General features: G+C 46.3%; 1 protein-coding gene across 1 annotated transcript in view; it reads right to left on the reverse strand.

Annotated features, from left to right (window-relative positions):
• Positions 1-22124, reverse strand: part of UBN2 (ubinuclein 2) — an 86781-nt gene that overhangs the window by 14668 nt on the left and 49989 nt on the right. Inside the window, 1 exon segment of the mRNA XM_090042736.1 lies at positions 19300-20844. Within this exon segment, the coding sequence (XP_089898862.1) occupies positions 19300-20844 (1545 nt within the window).

Consider the following 22124-nt stretch of genomic DNA (forward strand, 5'->3'; position numbering starts at 1 on the left):
ACAGAACCTGGAGCTCATGGGTCTGGAAATGACAGCAAGTAAATGGTACCACCACTCCCTGCCACCAAGTTTTTGGACCCATGAGGAGCCCCACTGGGCAGATGATGTGGCACTGTGGGCCAGATCTAGCTTGCGAGCTGGGGGTGAGCATCCCTGGCATTAGGCTAATAGATCCTTGTGGGACTTCATTAGAAATACCCCCAGATAATGCAAATTCCTCTTTTACAATTTTAATTTTAATTTTACAATTAAACAGATTTTCAACCTATTTAATGCAAGTAACATTGATTTTACATAGAAACCCTATTATGTTTTTTTTTTTAAATGTTACCATAAATGATAAAAAAGTAGTGAAAATAAGCTGGGGAAAGAGACACTAGAGATTGGCCATGCGGTTAAAGTGATTCATAGTATTGTGCACATCAAGGAAGTACTGAATTCAAAATAAGTGCTGTTGTCTCTTCAGTAAAAACTAACATGCTGTTCCAGACTCAAAGTGGAAAATAAGGAAGCAAAGATGCGAATGGAAAGTGACAAGGACCAAAAGAGGCCAGAATGAAATTGGAGACATTTAGAATACAAAGAAAAGCCTGGGTTCCATACAGAAATACTGAGAGCCAATGCAGACACTAAGGAGACATGACTGAAGAAGAGATGAATTTTAAAAATAACTGGAACAGAAAGACATCAGAATGTGGCAAACTGGAGAGAAAGTGGTAGTAACTATACTGACACTAAAGTCGTAATCTTTTCACATTTTAGGAGAAAGAGCTAATGCGCAATATAGTTGAAAGTTCCAAGAACAGGATAGGGTATGACAGCAGCCAAGAGGTTATTAGAAGCAAACAAAGTACAACCTGCAAGGTCTTCCAAGAACTCAGATTCCAGCAGAGTTAATTTAACCTGCCCTTTTTTCTGCTGACACAGATAAGCCAAGTAACTGCAGTTTACTATATGCTGATCCTGTAGATTAAACCTCAAATTCAAGGGGGTGAGAGTAGGGTTGTTTTTAGTAATCATGTACATTTTATATATGTATATTGTACTTTAACAAAAAACTGAGTGAATCAGGTAACTGAGATTTAATATTTGTGCCCAACCTGTACATTCACTATATGCATATTTCAGTTGGATTTATAATACTGTACTGATTTATTGTGCAAGCAGCAACATATTGAAAGTATACAGTTGCTTAGGACTGGTAAGCATAATTTTATACACACTTAGTAGATTTCTACTGTATTTATAAATCATGCTCTTTTGTCCTCAAGGATCCTATACTTTGCAAGTAAAGCCCTGTAGTAAAACACTGAAATACTCCAATTAACAAAACGTGAAAGTTTTTTCTAAGTGGAACTGTAGGACCAGTTTTGGTTTAGGAAGACAGAATTTAATTACTGTTAATAGAATCCGATTAAAGTCACCAGAATTATTACCTCTAATTTTGGGAAAAAAACCCTAAATGGGATCTTCAGCGACAAGTAAAAACATTTCAAATCTCATCTAATTACACAGCCATTTCTTGAAGCAATCTAGGTTTTATTAAACTAGCTCTACATTGTACTTTACATCTGTAGAAGTCAAAGTGCTTCACAGTAAGAATCAGTACCACTTATCCCCATTCCACAGATGCAGAAATGAAGATAAAAGGAAATAGTTTTCAAAGTGAACCATGGCAAGTCACAACAGGCATAATGAAAAGATCCCAGGTTTCCCCAAGTCCTAGTTCAAGTGCTCCAGCACTACACTACCACTCAAAAAGGATATATAAATTCCAATATAGATCCCCACTATAAATTCTGACCAGGTCCAATGGTCCTTGGCTTATGTGTAAACAGGGTACATTGGATGGGTTCAGGTCATATGGCAATCTAAAATAAGCAAAGTGCCCATAGTGTACATCCTTAGTGTCATGTGGTATTATCTCCAGGGGTGGCTATAGAGTTCCTGGAGCCAAAAAAACAACCTTTTACCCTGCACTATGGGCAGGTCACCCCTCTCGCCTGCCATACCTTGATGTCAAATGGTTATTTAAGAATGCAGAAGGCTGTCCTGGTCTTATAGCAATAATCACCAGGGTTGGGGTCAAGGCTGTATGGGCCAGTTGCCTGGCTCCATTCCACTCCTACACCAGCCCCAAGCCTCAGAGAAGCCTTGACCATTCTTACTTCACACTCTCAACACCTGTCTGAGCCCTCAGACCCCTTGGTCTCCCACACATCCCGCTGGGTCCCTCAGACCTCTTGGTTTTTCACTCATCCCCTCTTTGAACTGCCAGATGCTTCAGTCTTCCACCCAGACCCTCAAGTGCCTCAGTCTCTTCCTTAGCCCCTCCTTGAACTGCCAGACTCCTTGGTCTCTTCCAGACTCCACAGGTGCCCCTCTTTCTTGCCTCTTCCTGGGACACTGGACCCTTCTTGTCCTACTCTATTCCTGGCCACTCTGAGCCTCTGAACTCTTCTGGTCCCACTCTTTCCTTCCTTTTCTGTCAGGGTGTGGGACCACAGGGTAGCCCGCAACGGGAGCCGAGCCTTTCAGGTACCCCTTCCTCATCTTTCCCGGGGGGGGGGGGGTGCACACATGACATTTCATGGAGGCTGCCCTGCCACAAGCAGCCCTGCCATGCTAGCCAGCCCCAGTAGGGTACAGTTTCAGATCTTATCCAGGACCAGCTTCAGCCCTTCCCGATCTAACTATTCTGGCCCTCTTAGGCTCCCCACTGATGTTGTACGCCCTTCTTGGGCTGAAGACCTCTGGGCATCCTGCCCCTGGCTCAATCTCACCTCTGGGCTCCAATTCTTGAGCCCGCCTGCTTAGATGGCCCTGCATCAGCCATCTTCATCCTGGGCCATATGCCCCTTAACCCCCATCTTTTTAGCTACGGCCACACATGGAACTTTGGCTTGTCCCTTCCAAGGCTCTGTCCCTGTGTTGGGCCAGCTGTGGTCTTCACGCTTCCCTGGCTCTGGCAGTTTCTGCTGTGGCCTATTTCAATCTTTTGGCCCCGCACAGGCCAGCTGAAACTCCAAGGGTTAGTCCTCTGCCATCAGCCCTCTCTCACTTATGGGTCTGCCCACTCAGACCCTCTCTATGAACTTCTCACCTCTCCACCTCTCTCTCTCCCTGGGCTCACCCACAGCCCTCTGCAGGTTGCAAAAACCCAACCCCTCTCACTGGGTTTACCTAGACGCATCAATAGGTCTCAAACAACCCCTCTTTTTAGGCTCACTTAAAACCTTAAATAGGCCTCCCATGTAGTCAGCCCCTCTCTCAGGGTTCTGGACCCTACACTAGGTCCCCAAGAACCTCCTCTACTCTGTTAGTCCCTTCCCAAACCTACAGACTGCTTCAGATGTCCCTGGAAAAAAAAGTCATGGGACAGATCCCCAAGGAATCAACTGCTAAGCACTTGGAGGAGAAGGTGATTAGGTACAGTCAGCATGGATGCACCAAGGGCTAGCCATACCTGCCCAATTTGATTGCCTTCTATGGGCTCTGTGGATGCAGGGAGACCAGTGGTATACCTTGATTTTAGCATAGCTTTTGACAGTCTCCCACAACATTCTTGCAGGCAAGCTAAGGAAGTACAGGCTGGATAGACAGACTGTAAGGTGGATACAAAAACTGGCTAGACCATTAGGTTCAGAGGGTGGTAATCAACAGGTCAATGTCTAGCTGACAGTCAGCATCAAGTGGAGTGGCCCAGGGTCGGTCCTGGGGTGGGTTTTGTTCAATATCTTCATCAACAACCTAGAAGATGGCATAGAGTACGCTCTGAGCAAGTTTGCAGATGACACCAAGCTGAGGGGAGTAGTAGATATGCTAAAGGGTAGGGCTAGGATTCAGAGTGACCTAGACAAATTGGAGGATTGGACCAAAAGAAATCTCATGAGGATCAACAAGGACAAGTGCAAAGTCCTGTACTTACAACAGAACAATGCCATGCACCAGTGCAGGCTGGCAGCTGACTGGCTGGGCAGCAGCTCCGCAGAAAAGGACCTGGGGGTTTACAGTGGACAATAAGCTGAATGAACCGGTGTGCCCTTGTTGTCAAGAAACCTAATAGCATACTGGGCTGCATTGGTAGGAGTGTTGCCAGCAGGTCAAGGGAAGTGACTATTCCCCTCTGTTCAGCACTGGTGAAGTAGATCTGACATACTGTGTTCAGTTTTGGGCCCCCCACTATAGAAAGGATGTAGACAAATTGGAGAGAGTCCATCAGAGGGCAATGGAAATGGTGGGGGCTGGGGAAAATGACTTGAGACACTGAGGGAACTGGGCTTATTTAGTCTGAAGAGAAGACGACTGAGAGGGGATATAACAGCCGGCTTCAAACTACCTGAAGGGGGGTTCTAGAATGGATGAAGCTAAACTGTTCAGTGGTGGCAGACAACAGAACAAGGAAAAATGGTCTCAAGTTGCAGCAACAGAAGTTTAGGTTAGATATTAGGCAGAATTCTCTCACAAGGAGGATAGTACAACACTGGAACAGGTTACCCAGAGAGGTTATGAACTCTTCATCCTTGGAGTTTAAGACCTGGCTAGACAAAGCCTTGGCTGGGATCATCTAGTTGGGGGATTGTCCCTTCCAGCCTTAAATTTCTATGATTCTAGGAGTCCATTCAGACCTGCAGCCATCCTGCTTTGTAGATGTTCACCCAGCAGCCTCCAAGATGTTATTTTCAGGGCCTGGGCTTATACCTGCTCTAAGCTCAGCCCTCCTCCTGAGTCACATGACTCCCTTTATCAGGCCTAACCTCTTCTGCTGGCTCCCTGGATTAGCTCACTTCACAATTAGCCCTGGCCCCTACCTGCCAGCAGCTCCGCACACTGCCTGACCTCTTAAAGTGGCAGCACTTTAAGTGCCCTTCCACACTAGAACAAGCACACACATCCACAGGAGGTCTCAAATGCCTCTACACAAATGCTCATAGTATGGGTAAAAAGCAGGAGGAACTCACTCTCCTGCTGGCTGACACCAGCCCGGACATAGTGGGAATTACGGAAACGTGATGGGACGCAACGCATGATTGGGCAGTGAATGTCAAGGGCTATAGGCTGTACAGGAGGGACAGAATAGGAAAGAGAGGTGGGGGCGTGGCACTCTATATTAAGGAGGAATACACATCCTCGTCAATTAGCAAGGAGTCAGGGGAAGGGCACTCTGAAGTGCTTTGGGTTAGAGTACAAGGCAGTCGAGGAGAAAGACTTAACGGTGGGGGTCTACTACAGACCTCCCAACCAGGGAGAAGAGCTTGACCAGGAATTCTTGGGTCAGCTCACAGAGGTAGTGAAGGCTAAGGATGTGGTAGTCATGGGGGACCTGAACTTCCCAGACATCTGCTGGGAAGAACAGTTAGCCAGGTCTGAAAGCTCACATAGGTTCTTGGCCGGAGTACAGGACCTCCATCTAACCCAGGAGGTGCACAGTCCCACCAGGGGAGATGCCTTGTTGGACCTAGTACTGGCCACGGGTGATGACCTGGTGAGGGGGCTGCAGGTGCTTGACCACTTGGGCGACAGCAATCATCGCCTGCTGGAATTCACCATCCAGCGCAAGGTGGCAAAGGCATGCAGTAAGGCAGCGGCCCTAGATTTTAGGAGGGCAGACTTCAACGAGCTAAGGAGGATAGTTGGAGAAGTGCTGAGGTCTCGGAGGGGAGGGGAGCCAGGTGTCCAAGGAGAGTGGTCGCTCCTTAAGGAGGCGATCCTCCAAGCCCAAAGGAAGGTAATCCCAACGAGGATCAAAGGGAGCAGGAGAGCACACAAGCCTCCGTGGCACACCAAAAGCATCTGGGAATGTCTCCTTGCTAAAAAGGAGGCTTACACCCAATGGAGAGAAGGGGTCATCACCAGGGAGGACTATTCTGTAGTTGCTCGGGGATGTAGGGGGGTAGTTAGGAAGGCCAAGGCGGAGATGGAACTGGGACTAGCTTCCCAGATTAAGGACAATAAGAAGTCCTTTTTTAAATACATAGGGGGAAAAAGAAGGTCCCGGGTAACGTGGGGCCCTTGCAGGACACATTGGGAAACTTGGTCGTCACACCAGACGGCAAAGCTAACATGTTTAACGATTTCTTTGCCTCCGTCTTCCTAAGTAGGGACCAGAACAGCCACCTCCCTGCTGGGCCCCCTTGGGGCCCCGGGGGAGGCACACCTGGGCCACGGGTTAGCGAGGATTTAGTTAAAGAGCTTCTGGAGGGGTTAGACGTATTCAAGTCAGCCGGTCCAGATAATCTCCACCCTAGAGTTCTAAAGGAACTGCCTGAGGTCATTGCAAGTCCCCTGGCATGGCTTTACGAGCACTCGTGGTGCTCTGGTGAGGTACCGGAGGACTGGAAGAGGGCCAACGTGGTTCCCATCTTCAAAAAAAGGGAGGAAGGAGGACCCGGGAAACTATAGGCCGGTTAGTTTTACCTCAATCCTAGGCAAGCTGTTTGAGAAAATTATGCTGGCACACATCCATGAGGAGCCAGCAGGGGACTGCATGCTTAGGGGCAACCAACACAGGTTCATCAGTGGCAGGTCCTGTCAGACCAACCTGGTGGCCTTTTACAATCAGATCACCAGATCATTAGATGTAGGGGTAGCAGTGGATATAGTCTTCCTGGACTTCCAGAAGGTTTTTGACACTGTCTCTCACCCCGTTCTCATTAAGAAACTGAGGGGCTGTGGTGTAGACACCCACACAGTCAAATGGATCGCCAACTGGCTGGAGGGCCACACCCAGAGGGTGATAGTGGATGGGTCCTTCTCAACCTGGAACGATGTGGGCAGTGGGGTTCCGCAGGGCTCAGTCCTTGGGCCCACACTGTGCAACATCATCGGTGATTTGGACGAGGGGGTAAAAAGCACCCTGTTCAAATTTGCTGATGACACTAACATGTGGGGGGATGTGGGCACACTGGAAGGATGCAACAGGCTACAATCAGACCTAGACAGGTTACAAGCGTGGGTGGATGAGAACAGGATGGGTTTCAACACAGACAAGTGCAAGGTGATGCACCTGGGGAGGAACAACCGGCACCATACCTACAGGTTGGGGAACTCCCCTCTTGTCAGCACAGAGGCGGAAAAGGATCTGGGGGTCATCACTGACTCCAAGATGAACATGGGCCGGCAGTGTGGGGAGGCAGTCACGAAGGCCAACCGCACCCTGTCATGCATCCACAGATGCGTCTCGAGCAGGTCCAAAGAGGTGATCCTCCCCCTCTATGCGGCACTGGTCAGGCCGCAGTTGGAGTACTGTGTCCAGGTCTGGGCGCCACACTTCAAGAGGGATGTGGACAGCATGGAGAGGGTCCAGAGGAGGGCCACTCGTATGATCAGGGGACAACAGGGCAGGCCCTATGAGGAGAGGCTACAGGACCTGAACATGTTCAGCCTCCAAAAGAGAAGGCGGGGGGGGGAGGGGGGATCTTGTGGCCTGTTATAAACTAGTCGGGGGGGATCAGCAGGCATTGGGGGAGTCACTGTTCCCCCAAGCACCGCCAGGAGTGACCAGGAATAACCGTCACAAGCTGGCAGAGAGAGTAGGTTTAGGTTAGATATCACGAGGCGCTACTTCACGGTCAGGGCGGCTAGGGTCTGGAACCAACTTCCAAGAGAAGTGGTGCAGGCTCCTACCCTGGGGGTGTTTAAGAGGAGGTTAGATGAACACCTTGCTGGGGTCGTTTGACCCCAGTACTCTTTCCTGCCATGGCAGGGGGTCGGACTAGATAATCTGCTCATGTCCCTTCCGACCCTAGAAACTATGAAACTATAAGTGGTTCTTTCTTGAACTAGAATACACATAACAGAATAAACCAGGGATCAACCATCTGTGGCACAGGCCAGACCTAGCTTATGGATACGGGGCTTCAGTGGTGGTAGCTCTCCTTGTGCTGCCATGGAGAAGTGATGGTAATAGCCAAATCTTCGCACCTGCCTGCATGCCTCTGATCCAAGACTGGACTATTTCAGTACTGTTCGTTCAAAAAGGATGAGCAAACAAAAAGCTAAAGCAAACAAACAAGAATAAAGTTTTTTTGAAAGCTTGGCAAAATAATTTATCCCCTTAAATTTCAAGTGAACTGTTGTTTAGGTTCTGGTATCCATTTAACAAGCACAGATTCTCTTAGGGGTGCCTAATGAATATCACGAGCTGATCACCTTCATCATCTGCCGTAAAGCTGGCAAGTCAGTCAGCAACATGGAAGTCCTTGACTTCAGGAAAGCTGACTTTGACAAGCTCAAGAGGCTTGTCAGTCAGGCCCTAAGGGACCACAACCCCAGGGAGATGGGAGCTCAAGAAGAGTGGCTGCTCCTCAAGGGAGCAATCCTCAATGCACAAGCTAAGTCTATTCCATCTCAGAGGAAAGGCAGCAAGAGGGCACAGCAGCCCCCCTGGCTCTCCAGGGATCTAGCAGATCTCCAGAGGCTAAAAAGAAAGGCCTACAAAAGGATGGAGGACGGGATTCACCTCCAAGGAGGATTATTCTGCACTGGTCCGGTCCTGCAGGGAGCAAACCAGGAAAGCCAAGGCTGCAACTGAACTCCAACTAGCTTCGAGCATCAAGGACAACAAAAAGTCCTTTTTCAGATATGTGGGGAGCCAGAGGAAAAAGCAAGAGCAACACTGGACCCCTGCTGAACCAGATGGGGCAACTGACAACTGATGCCCAGGAAAAAGCCAACCTATTAAAATGGGTACTTTGCGTCAGTCTTTCATCAGTCCCATGGGACGCCCATGCCCACTACAGGACAGGGAGGTCCAGGTGAGGGGGATCCTGTGCCCTCCATTAATGCTGACCTCGTGAAGGAACACCTTGAGAAGCTGGATACCTTCAAGTCAGCTGACCCTGACAATCTACACCCCAAAGTACTCAAGGACCTGGCGAGCATCATAGCACAGCCCCTGGCACGGATCTTTGAAAACTCCTGGTGCTCTAGTGTAATGCCCAAAGACTGGAAGAAGGCCAATGTGGTGCAGATCTTCAAGAAAGGGAGGAAAGTGGATCCAGCCTATCAGCCTGACTTCTATCCCAGGGAAGATCTTAGAAAAGTTTATTAAAGAGGCCATCCTTAACAGACTGGCCGACACCAACATCCTGAGAGATAGCCAGCACAGGTTTGTTGCGGGTAGATCTTGCTTGACCAATGTCATTTCCTTCTACGACCAGGTGACCTATCATCTGGACAAGGGAGAAGAGATTGATGTCATATATCTTGACTTCAAAAAAGCCTTCGATCTGGTATCCCATGATCGCCTCTTGGTGAAACTGGCCAATTGTGGCCTTGAGTCCACCACAATCCACTGGCTGGGAAATTGGCTCCGTGGTCGGACCCAGAGGGTAGTAATTGATGGAAGTCACTCATCACGGTGTCCTGTGACCAGTGAGGTCCCCCAAGGCTCTGTCCTTGGACCCTTGTTGTTCAACATCTTCATTAATGATGTGGACATTGGAGGCAGGAGTGGACTGGCCAAGTTTGCCGATGACACCAAACTTTGGGGCAAAGCATCCACGCCAGAAGACAGGCAGGTGGATCCAGACAGACCTGGACAGGCTCAGGAAAATGGGCAGATGAGAACCTGATGCTGTTTAACACCAAAAAATGCAAGGTTCTCCACCCTGGGGAAAAAAACCTGCAGCATCCTTATAGGCTCAGCAGTGCTACACTGGCTAGCACTATGGAAGAAAGTCTTGGGGGTCATCATTGACCCCAACATGAACATGAGCCTGCAATGTGATGCTGCGGTTAGTAAAGCGACCAAAACGCCGGCTTGCATCCATAGATGCTTCTCAAGCAAATCCCGGGATGTCCTTCTCCCACTGTACTCCGCCTTGGTGAGGCCGCAGCTGGAATACTGCATCCAGTTTTGGGCTCCACAATTCAAAAAGGATGTGAAGAAGCTTGAGAGAGTCCAGAGAAGAGCCACGCATGTGATCAGAGGTCAGGAATGCAGACCTTACAACAAACTGAGTCATGGGGCTCTTTAGCCTGGAAAAGTACAGGCTCAGGGGTGATCCGATGGCCACCTATAAATTTATCAGGCGTGACCACCAGCATCTGGAGGAACGTTTGTTCAGAGTGCCCCAAGGGATGATGAGGTTGAATGGCCATAAACTACTGCGAGACCGTTTCAGGCTGGGCATAAGGAAGAATTTCTTTACTGTCCGAGCCCCCAAGGTCTGAAACAGCCTGCCATCGGAGGTGGTTCAAGCACCTACATTGAACACCTTCAAGAGCAAACTGCATGCTTATCTTGCTGGGATCTCATGACCCCAGCTGACTTCCTGCCCTTTGGGCAGGGGGCTGGACTCGATCTTCCGAGGTCCCTTTCAGCACAAATGTCTATGAAATCAGGGCTGTGTGAAACTTCAGCAGCTGTTTCATTTTGGATAGGTCTTGGCCCGTTACTGAATCCAAAATTAAATGGAAAGCACCAAAACATCTCTGAAACAAAATGATCAGAAATGTTTTGGAAAAAGTTTCAGATGTTTTGGAGGCACGCCCCCCCCGGGAATAGTTCAGCACAGCCCCGTGGCTCTCCTTTTTAAGTGCCAGGAGGCTGGGAATGGGGCCAGGCAGGGCAGCCATCGGGACTTCTCCTGAGGCTTCCTCTGCCAGGGCAGAGGCAAGCACAGCTGAAGGAGCTGCAGGAGAACCTGCAGGCACCTGGCTGTGCCTGCCTCTCCCCAGCCGATCCGAATCTCTGAAACAGTACTGAAACTCCAAAACAGAGAGTCAGTCAAATCCGAAACCAAAACAAAACATAGCTATTTCACACAGTCCCAATGCACAGACAACTCATTTAATATGATCTCTATTCACACTTCTGGAACAGATTTGAATAGCTGCTTTGCTGGCTGGTTTGCCAATGCTTTAGAGGTTTATGCTAGCTGGATGACTAATATGGGATGTCATTTGATTTTTCCCCTCTTAGGATCTTTGGAGATAAGATTCCTCACTCTGGACACAGAAGACATGAACCTCCAGTTCTCATATACCGTGGCTTCTTTGCACTTTGTACCTAGATGCTGTGACAAAGCAGTCCAAGAGATGAGTTAATCAGAAAGTTTGTCCAAATCACCTCAGATCGGGAGCCAAATTCACCTGTTTCTCTGGGCCAGATCCAAAAAAACTGTGGGGCTCCTCACGAGCCAGATGCAAGCTGAAAGAAGTCTCCTGGCATGGATTTGGACCCAGCAGGGTGAATGGCAGTGATGGGGTTAATGTGGCCATTGCTTGCCCCTCCCCTCACCCTAGAGCCATTGGGACTTCACTGTGGGAATTTGTTGGCAGGGCCTGTCCTTGAATTACCAGCCCCTCTGGGAGCTAGGCCAGGCCAGATAAAACTGCTCTGCCAGCCATGTTTGACACCCTTGCTTGAGAACAAGGACAACCTCATTCAGTATAGAGGCACTGTTCCTCTTGTGTGCTGCTGCAGAGGCCTGGATATGCTTGTTTGACTACAAGAAAATTCTACAACCAACTAAAAATCATGAGGTTTCTTTTTAAAGCCAAAAGTCCTTTTATCTGCTTGTAACACGTGGATCGTGTGCTTAATTTTTCCTTCCACATCACAAAGCTGGCACATTTGTTTAAAAAAAAAAAAAAAAAAAAAATCAAGCTGTGATTCTCAAAAATATAGGACTCTAGGAGCTGAAGAGTTAAATAATACCAACTACTGAGAAACTGGAGAACTAAAACTATGGACAATAAAGTGGAAATCTGATGACAAATATAAAAAGAGTTGTCTATCAGAAAATGGAGGATGATAGCTAACTGATTCAGCAACAGCTCTGCTGAGAAGGATCATGGGGTGGATCAGGATGATTCAACAATGTGATGTTGCCCCACACACAATAAACCCCCCCCAAATGAGATTTTGGCTTGCATTAATGGAGGCATTGTAGGCAAGACCCAGGAGGTAGTAAGGCCTCAGCTAGATTACTTGGAGACTCTAGAGATAAAAAAAAGAGCATTCTGGTAAGCAAACTATGATGAAAGGTTGAAGGAATTTGATACTTAATTTGGGAAAAATAAATGAAAGAGACACATGACAGTTGTTTTTAGATACTAGAAAGGCTGCCATAAAGACAACTACGAAACATTTTTCTCCCTTGCCAGAGGGCAGAACAGGTTAATTAGCTTAAACTGCAGGAAAACAGATTGAGATCGTATCATCTCAGGAAAAAAAAAAATTCTTAACTGTAAGAACAGCAGGAAAATGAAACAAATGAGGTAGGGATATTGTAGGGTCTCCTTTACCAGAGATTTTCAAGACCAGGTTTAGTAGGTATCTGTCTCTGATGGTTTTGGAATAACATACCCAAAAATTATTGGGGAGAACTAAGCTAGATGACACTTGAGATGCTTCCCAATCCAAAATACTGACAAACTTGAGATAAAATGATGGAAGCTGACAACACTGTAAAAATGGTCCCTGAAAAGTCTGAAAAACTTGAAATCAACTGGAATATGAAGAAAGGGGGTTGGGACTTGTGCCCGAGGCAGAGCGCACAAGGCTGAATCCTGTTCTATCCCGACTAGTAATGAGCACTCGACCAGACCCAAAAGATAAGGGCCAAAGTACGTGAAGGCTTAACAGTCTTGCCAACGTTTATTAAACCACTATGATTAGGAGGTGCACCAACAGAGAATTTTTGGGCTGATATCGATGGTTAATTTTTAATAAGCCATTATCAGCTGCTACCAATCCAATATGCAGCCAGGCAGCATGAAGACTGGCATATGGTTGGTAAGTTGGTTGTGGCGAAAGGGACAAGGGAAGGGATGTAAGGGGGCAGACAGGCTCCCACAGTGAGGGAGGGAGCGGGGCTGGGCCAGGGGCTGCCCAGCCAAGCAGAGTGGGGAACAGAGCTGTGAGCAGCTCATCCAGAAGGCATGGGGGAAGGGGCTGCTCCTGCGGCTGTACACATCCCCAGGAGGGCATGGGGGTGTGTGCCCCCAGATCTGCATGTGGGATGAAGGTGGGCTACCACTGTAGGCTGGGGCCAGGACAGCACTGGGCTCTTCCTGGCAGGGGGATTAGGCCAGGGCTGTGCTCAGGGCAGGTAGCAGCAGCGCTGGGAGGCAATGGTGGCCCTGCAGCTACCCCAAAATTTGCTATAGCCCCCCGCTCCCAGCACCAGCACTGCCTGCCCGAAGTGCAGCCCAGCCCACACCCCTGCCAGGAAGAGCCACCTCAGCCCCACCACACAATGGCAACCTGCCCTCGCCCTGTGCACAGACCTGGGGGGCCCATGCCCCTGATGCCCTCCTGGGGGTGCGTGCAGCAGCAGGAGCCACCCCCCCCAGACAAGTCACTTGTGGCCCCATCCCCTGCTCATCCCCCCCCACCCCATGCCCCTTCCCTCAACAGATCTACCAGCCAGACCTGGCTGCTTTCCTGGCTGCCTGTGCTGCACTGCAGCTGTGCATGCAGGGGGCATTTAAAATCGACCACATGAGCCAAAAAAACCCGACTGCTGATGGTCAATTTTACTTGTGTTGGTGCCGATCTGATATGGGACTGATGTGTCCATGGCACCTGTAAGTATGATGGGCTATGAGAGTCTGGGAATATTATGGAAGAAAGTGAACTCGGGTGGAATAAAGACAATGACTCACACCAAATAGCAGCTTCTGCAATCAACTGGGAATTCTAAAAGATTAAACTACTGTTTTAACACAGGAAATGGCACTCTGTTTTAGAATAGGAGAATCTGGAGGGCTGAAATGGTAGCATTCCAGAACCTAACAGTAATATGCAGGACCCCAACTAAAGGCCAAGGGGAAAATATACACCATTTAAAAATTTATCATCATCAAGATTTCCTAGAAACTGGAGATAAAAGTAACATTGCAGAGAAATTTGATCATCTTTCTACAGTGAAAATTTGAAAGAATGTTTTGGAAATAGCAGAAAAGAAAAATGCCTGTGGTAAGTAACTAAAATAATGTCAGAAATTAAAATATCAACAGAAGAAATGAAAAAGTACGGGAAAAGCTTATAGAATAAGATGGCATATAGCCACTTCATACTGAATGTTTGGCTACATGATCAACAAAAATAGATAAATGTCTTTTAAGTCACCTGCTATGTCAAGAGCAGTATAGTAAATTCCATGTCTATAGGGTTACTTGATGTTATTCCAAACTAAGCGTGTAAGAATTGAGTTAATTAGTTACATAAAGAAAGCATTACATAGGAAATTCAGCCAGACTCAACATTTATGGCATAACTGAAACCCTGGATTGTTTCTCTGAAGCCCGGACTGTGGGATAGCTGGAAAAAAAAAAAGGGAGAGGGTCACTTGTGGTAAAAAAAGTCACGCTCTTCCTCAGTAACTTTATGGTCAGTTATGGATTATACTGTAACTTATGTCTGTGTCTACAGAACTGTGGTTGTCTTGGAAATTTCCTTTTCAAGACTAGAACATGTAGGTCCTGCAGTCTCAAATATCCCTCTAAAAGCTATTTGAGTATATAAATTGTTGGCTGTACTACTATTTAAAAAGTCACAGTTTTTTAGGGTCAGACGGGACCTCAGCAGACCATCTAGTCTGACCCCCTGCCCCTGGCAGGCAAGAAAAGGGTCACCAAACCTAGGATCATGTGATCCCAGCCAGGTGCTTGTCCAATCTCCAAAATTAGGGGGAAGGGGGGGGGTTAGGATAATAAAAAAGGGGAAAATTTTTGATGAGCTGGCATTTACCTGGGATTCCCCATGCCTGCAGGCAACAAAGAGCCTGTAATGGTCACTGTAATGGTTTTAGCTACTGCAATAGCCATTGTTCAGTCATGCTGTGTCAAACTCAAATACATGGAGTAGTTTGGCTGACCTGCCATAAAGCTTTTTGATTCCTCTTATTGTAGCAAGTCATACTTGGCAAGTAGAGATGGACAGTTCAACAATCCCATTTGGAGGTTTGCAGGAGTGGGAAGAACATTTTCCTCCAGATGAGGCACAACCTTTTCGGGGCTTCTCAGTGGGTGGACCTTGGTTTGCTTTGTTGTTTGGATCTCATGAATAAGATGAGAAGTCCTAGCTAGCAAGGAGAAGGTTACCAAGTAAAAAACATTCAGACTTTTAATGGGGATCTAGTATGTCTTCTCAGGCCTTTTACTCACCAATGCAATTAAACACTGGTGTGTGCCAGCTTTTTGCTAGTTTGAGATGTTCCTCGTGAATTGTCATGGCCAAATTTTATAAACAGGAAGATGCACAGAACTGTAGAGAGGCAGCGTTAGAAGGGACCTTAGGAGGCCATTTTATCCAACTTCTTGGTCAAGGCAAAATCTTCCACATCTAAGCCATCCAAGCCACGTGTCTGTCTAACCTGCTCTTAAACTTCCAAGGATGAAGATTCTATAACCTCTTTAGGTAGCCTGCTCCAATGTTTAACCACCCTCATGAAATTCTTCCCAGATTTCCACTGCTGCAACTCAAAACCAAGACTCAAGACTATTTGTCCTGTGCTTTGCAGCCACATTGAAAGTGGCAACACCCCATGGGTATTTGAAAACTGTAATAAAATCCCTAACTTGCTTTTTCTTCTTCAAACTAAAAAAAAAAAAAAAATCCAGTTTTTAGCCTTTCCTTGTAACTCATGTTTCCCAAACCTCTCATCACCTTTGTTGCTCTCTGCTGGGCTGTAATTTATACAAGACTTTCCCAAAATGCAGTGCCTAAAAATGTGACAGTGCCTCTGCTAGTGGCAAAACAGAGTGGAAGGATCATTTCCCCTGGCTTTAAACTGATGGTCTGATTAATGCAAGAGACCCTGATCTGCAGAATACAGATAGAGCCAGCTAACCCACTGTTGGTAACGGTAGTAGAAGGGGCATATAAAGTATTTTCAAATAACCCCAATGACCTTTCCATTTCCCTCACAGGTTCCTGTTGATGTTCTGTCCAACCTTCACAACACTACCCATTGACAGGAAGGAGGGGTGTATAGAAGAGATTCCAATTCTAGTTGTGAACAGAAAACAGCCCTCTTCAAATGAAGAAGTTGACCTAGTTAGGATGCTGGTCTCAGCATCTGTAGAGAGGAGTTTGTAATGGTTTCTCAAAGAGAATCAGCATGGAAAAAGTTGTCTTGGATACTGCAAAGGTCCTAGCAAAGGGAGTTCATGCATTTTCCTGGTTTAAGTTAAACTAGAGCCCCCCAGTATCTTAGCATATTTTACAGCCCTGGGCTGTGCTGTGCTCTCTAGTGGAGCAAGGGTGGGGGTGTAGCCAAATGCCAGCCTGGAACAGCCCCCTATGGAAAAGGCGGTGGGGGGGGAGGGGCTTGCCTGGCCAAGGCATAGCAGCCTGTCAGGGTCCCCCCACCATCCCTTCACCACTCTAGCAATATGGGCAGGGGCATGGCTAGAAACTGGCCAGCATGGCCCTTAAGGAAAAGGGGGCAGGGAAGGGATTTATTCCCCACTTCCTCCCCTCTCCCACTAGGGGACCACAGCCAGGGTCTGCCAGCCTTGGCCACCACCTTTGCATAGTCTCAGCACCCCCTCACAGGGGCTCTGCACCCCAGCCCAGCAGACCCTAGCTAGGGTTCCCCAGAGGGAGGGGGGAAATAAACCCCCTCCCTGCCCCCTTCACCTCAGGGGGACATGCTGGGCAGCATCTGGCCATACCTCTGCCCTGGAGAAGCAAAGGGGCAGGGGGGTGAGGAGAGACCCTGACAGGGACAGCAGCCCCTGTTATCCCCGGTGGGGAGGCTGCACTGCAGGTGGAAGCGAAGCGGGCACAGCTGCCACAGCCTGTTCAGCGTGGCAGCAGCAGTGAGGCTGGGAGGAGGACCATGGGGAGGCTAAGCAGCAGCAGCACTAGGAGTGTTTTGGGGGGCTATGGCTAACCCAAAATGTGCCTTAGCTCTTGTAGCCATTCCTCCCAGCACAGCCGCTACTCATCCTGTGCAGGCTGCAGCAGGTATGTCCACCCCACTCCTGCAATGAAGGGCTCACTCTAGCACCCCTTGGCTTCTGGCCTGAGCCACTGCAGGCTGGTGGCTGCATTTCTGGAAAAAACTGAATGTCTATTCACTTGCTTGTCCATTCAGTCTATGCAGGTAATTAGCCATTGACTGATTAGTCTAAGTACCTACATGCAAAGCAAATGTGTTCATAAAAAGGTATATCAAGACCTAACAGCTGAAAACTAAAGTTCTGACACTGTCAAATTTTAAGTAACATGCTAAATTAAGGGGGAAAAGTAACAACTTCAATGATTTTAGTGAATTCTCCATCACTGAACATTAAAAAAACAACACCACCAAAACTGGATGTTATGTTCAAAGTTAAGTGCAAGTTCAAGACTGCATTAATTCAGGGAATTTTTGGTCTTGGTTTTATTCCCAAGGTCGTATCGGATAAAAAAAATCATAATGGTCCCTCCTAGCCTTGGTATGAACCGTCTTACTCAAACCCAGTTCATAGCTGTAGAATCTACATGGAGTTAACTCCCATAAACCCTAAAGGGGAAAGAGCCTGCAGGGAAGAGACAGGGCAAGTTTCCCCTTTAATCTCTGGGACCTCCTGTACAGTACTTGTAAATCCACTCTGAAATAAAAGCTGTCTGTCAAATAATGTAGCAAGTTCTACAACTCAGGTGCTACAAGTTGTGCTGGAATTCTAATATTATAAAAGCCTACATCTGTCCACAATGCTTTATTTGCACTCTGATTGGCTGATGGAAACAGCCAAATCAGAATGCTCCAAGCATGGGGGGGAGGCACCACCGGATTTTGAAGCCATGCCGAGGACTGGACAGAGGGTGGGAGAGCCAAGGCCAGCATCCTTGCACTGGCAGCACAGGGCATTAGGTGGCAGAACTCCATCCCATCCCTCTTGTCCCTCCACCCCCATCATTCTTGATGGGCAGTTGGATGGTACTTTAATATCAGGTTTCAAAACCTACTGATACACAATTTAGGAAGTTGTTACAGATATAAACAAATACAATACAATTTTTCTTGGGGGAAAAAAAAAAAAAAAAAACAACCAGAAAACTACATCCAAAACCCACATTATTTGGGGTACAAAGTGAAGCCTTTAAAGGTTAGGAAAGAGCCAGATTTATGGTGTCCCATGCAATTCTAGTTTGGCCTAAATGCACAAGTGTATTATTAATCTTTAAATCAAGTGATCAGGCTCTGTCCTTCTCTCTTTCTTGTGCATTCTTTCCAGTAGAGATAGTAGAGGCAAGGTGTAGCCCATGAATTTGCCTCATGATTTTTTTAAAACATAACTCTACACAGCCTTCGGATCAAAGTGCTGGAAAATGTGCCATTAAAAAGATAACCATCTAATGGGAGGGAGACACCATTAATCTAAGAATTTTTTTTTGTTTCAACTTAACAAACAAATTATTTCTAGGAAGTAGTACAGAATACTTGGGTAAACAGACTGCCTTCACTGGTTAGAAGTGCCACAGTTCTTATTAAGTCTAAACAAGGTCTATTTTCAAATGTTATTTGACACAAATACTTGTGAAGACCAAGACCTGTGGACTCCTCTTATGTAAGCAAGTCTTGCTCAACCACCTCTTTAAATCAACTAATTTCTAGGGTTTTGGGGTTTTTTTATGCTTGCTGGTGAACTGCCACACTCCTTCTGAAACCTCTCCGCCTCTGCAGGTAGTATTCAGTTGTTTTGGAAGGTTTAGATTACAGATACATATTAAATATGTTACATTAAATTCTTTGAAAATAAACAGCAACTACAAAAATAACCTGGGTGAAGAATGGGTACTTCAGCTAGTAATATACATTAAAACATACATAAATACAAACCACAAGCACTAACAAAGCACAGTTTGCCAATTCAATAGGTGTGCTGCTTAAAATATTGAGAAGTCAGTTATATAGATTTAGAATAGGAAGTCAATCCTGGAAGCATGGCAACAGACGTACGAGACACTTCCATATAAATGGCATTGCAAGAAAAGAAAAATCAAGACACAGAAGAGGTGGAGGAAGGACCAAGCTCTTTCAATGTAATGTCTGGAAATACCATTATGCGTCTGTGGTCCACTAAATCAAATATTTATCAGTGTCCTAGAGAAAAACAAAAATTTCTCCCCCATACCATAGACCAATGAACACACTGTGCTAAAATTCATCCTTGCCAGCAAGTGTTCATGACCATTTGGAAAAACATCTTTTGCCTGTATGAAATAATTTCAGTACACACATTAAAGATGTACATAATACTTCAAATACTTTTGTGAAAAGAGACCGTTACAAAAAAAACTGGATAAATTGCATGATCAGACTCGATAACTGTGTCCCCAATAATACATACCTGCACGGTGGCTGCTACAACTGGAGACCCTGAGGCAGAAGATGGTCTGTGTGGAGTTGACAACTGTTTAGTAGCACCCTGTGTTCCACTGCCTGCTCCCCCAGACAGACTAGTCCTACTAGCTCCACTTGAGTTAAGATTACTGCCTCTGCTGGCAGGTACATTCATTCCGACGCCACTCAAGTTATTTTTGCCAACAGTTCCAGAGGGAGAAGAGTTGGGCAATTTTGAAGAGGCCTGAGGGTTTTTTGTAGGTTGGAGGCCTGAGGTGCGACTAGAGGGCAACAAGTTCATTGTGGGAGACTGCCTGCTGATATTTACTCCGCTGGTCTGTTTATGAAGGGGACTGTTGCTGGAGTGACTACTCTGGGATACTAGTGCACTTGAACTGGAAGAACTGGGTGTTGTTGTGGGCCTGGGGGATGAGGTGGATTTAGATGAGAATTTAGGTGATGCAGTGGGCTTGGGTGTCACAGAGGGTTTGGATGAAGTGGGTTTGGGAGAGGCCGCAGGTTTAGGAGAAGCAGCCATGGTGAATGGAGGCTTGAAACCCTGGGAAGAAACCTGCGATACCATAGCCTTGGCTAAATAGTTAGTAGAGGTAGAGGTGCTGGATGTTGTCCGAGAAACCAGTGGGTGGGATACTTGAGAGCCGCTTCCAGATGAGGGGTTAGACAAAGGAAGCCGATATACTACTGGCTTATCTGGAGTCTTCATGACTGGGGATGAACAGGAGAGTTTGGGATTGCTACTCAATTTCACCACTGGGTTGGTCTGTGACTTACTAATAGTTGCTTGTAGAGGAGACACATATTTCTGTTGGACAGCTGAATGCTGGTGCACCTTTGTCACCTGTAACGTTGAGGAAGAACTACCTTGGGCCTCTGAAGAAGATACTAGGACAGCAGCATCCTTGGGCCTCTGAGCAGGGGTGGAAGTAGCTGCTTGAGCCTTGGAGGAGGAAGAAGAAATATGGGTCTGTGAAGAAGAGGAAGCAGCTTGGATCTGGCTTGACCTCTGTAGTCCTTGCTGAAGTAGTTTGGCTGGCAAAGGCTCTAAGGAAACCTTAGGGTTTTGAATTGAAGATCCAGCAATAAGGCCTGAAGAGATGCCAGTGTGAACCAAATCTTGGGGTTTCTTTGGTACTGGCCCCGTGTGACCAGCAATAAGACTTGATGAATGTGGAGTCTGAGCTGACTCTACTTTCTTTGAGGTTGCTAGAGGCAACTTACTCATTATGCTTGCTAGCTTTTCTTCCCTTAGCCCAGGGCGAGGTCTTGAGGTTGGTGTGTCGATAGTGGACCCAAGAGGAGAGCCCTTTGCTCCATTGTTGATAACTGCCAGAGCATCAGAAATAGAATCCAGTGAGGGTGGGTGGAAAGAGAGGTCTTCATCCAGTGAGTCATCCAGACAAATGGTTTCTGGAGCTGGTGTACAGATAGAGCTGTTTGGAGTACTGACAGATGTGCTGGAATTCACTGTTATAGCACAAGATGAAGTCACTGAAGATGCACAGGTTTTCTGCTCTTTCTTTGGACTTGAGTCCTGGGAGAAAACAATTAGAAAAGGAAAAACAATTAAGTCGCACCGCCTCTGCAAAAGCAGATCACCAAGACTCAAGTGCGATGCCATGACTCTGCAAATGAAGTGCAACTCAAGTGTTAGGCTTCCTTTAAAGATCATCTTAGCACTAACAAAATCTACCATAGGAAGTATATAAAATCCACAAGTGAATATAAGCATGAAATAAATAGAAAGACATTGGAGTTGGCTTCCATGCCACCTTGATTCAGTATCAAGATGGCTATGCAAAGAACAGTTTATAAAAAAAATGTAGAGAGAAACTAACTCCACAGTCTCTTGGCCTTGGTAGGGCTAAAGTGTGACCTTTCTACTTTTCCTTACCTGTCTCTCTAAATGCATTAAGAGACTGGACAGCAAGGAAATGCTTTTAATGATGCACTATCTTAAAATGGGTAGCCTCAAAAATTAGCCTCTGTCCTGCAGATATAGCTTTTTTTTTTTTTTTTTTTTTAAAGCCATCACATGGCACACTGTTATACAGAACATACTCCAGGAATAAGCTGATTAGTACATCATGTTGCAAGACCTTGTACTATAGTTCCACTTGGAACACTAAAGGAGGAGAGTATGTTGTACTCTAAACTGTTGTATTAGTTGGTCTTCAATATCCAGAAAGTTAAGGAAAATCCGATTTGCAGATAGCCATAATCAAACAATACATTTCAGAAATTATTTTGCTTTGCCGATTTAAATTTTCATATCATCCAAGTTTCAATTTAAAGCTAACATGTATATCTTGCAAGGACAACATATGCAATTAAATGCTGTTTGAACCAGACGATAAATATCAATTTGGGAAAAAAAACAAACGTAACCGGCTCTTTTACAAGATGCTAACACTAAGTTATTTGGTATGAAAAAAGATTATTATGCAAGCTGACATCAAGTTAATTCAATTCTGTTTTCTTCCTGATATTAAAAATGCAACAACAATTATTTTGGGTGGAGGGTCACTTAGTGAGTTTTGGCAAGCCATTGAGGGTTGCATGACAGGCAACCAGAGGCAGATAAATATTAAGTGGTTTTTTTTTGTTTGTTTGTTTTTTTTAGGGGCTCTGCAGGTTGGATAGAATGGCCTAGCTGGCTGCATTCTGCCCACCCCCGTTATGGATCCAAAACAAGCTCCATTTACAGAAGATAGTTATTTATAATAGATTAAAATCCATTATAAAAATAATAAATATATACATTATGAATAAAATACAAAATTAGAGAACATATAAATATTTTTGTGCATTAAC

The sequence above is a fragment of the Crocodylus siamensis genome, chromosome 4, assembly GCF_052110815.1.
Source record: "Crocodylus siamensis isolate JL-2025a chromosome 4, ASM5211081v1, whole genome shotgun sequence".
Classification (NCBI taxonomy): domain Eukaryota; kingdom Metazoa; phylum Chordata; order Crocodylia; family Crocodylidae; genus Crocodylus; species Crocodylus siamensis.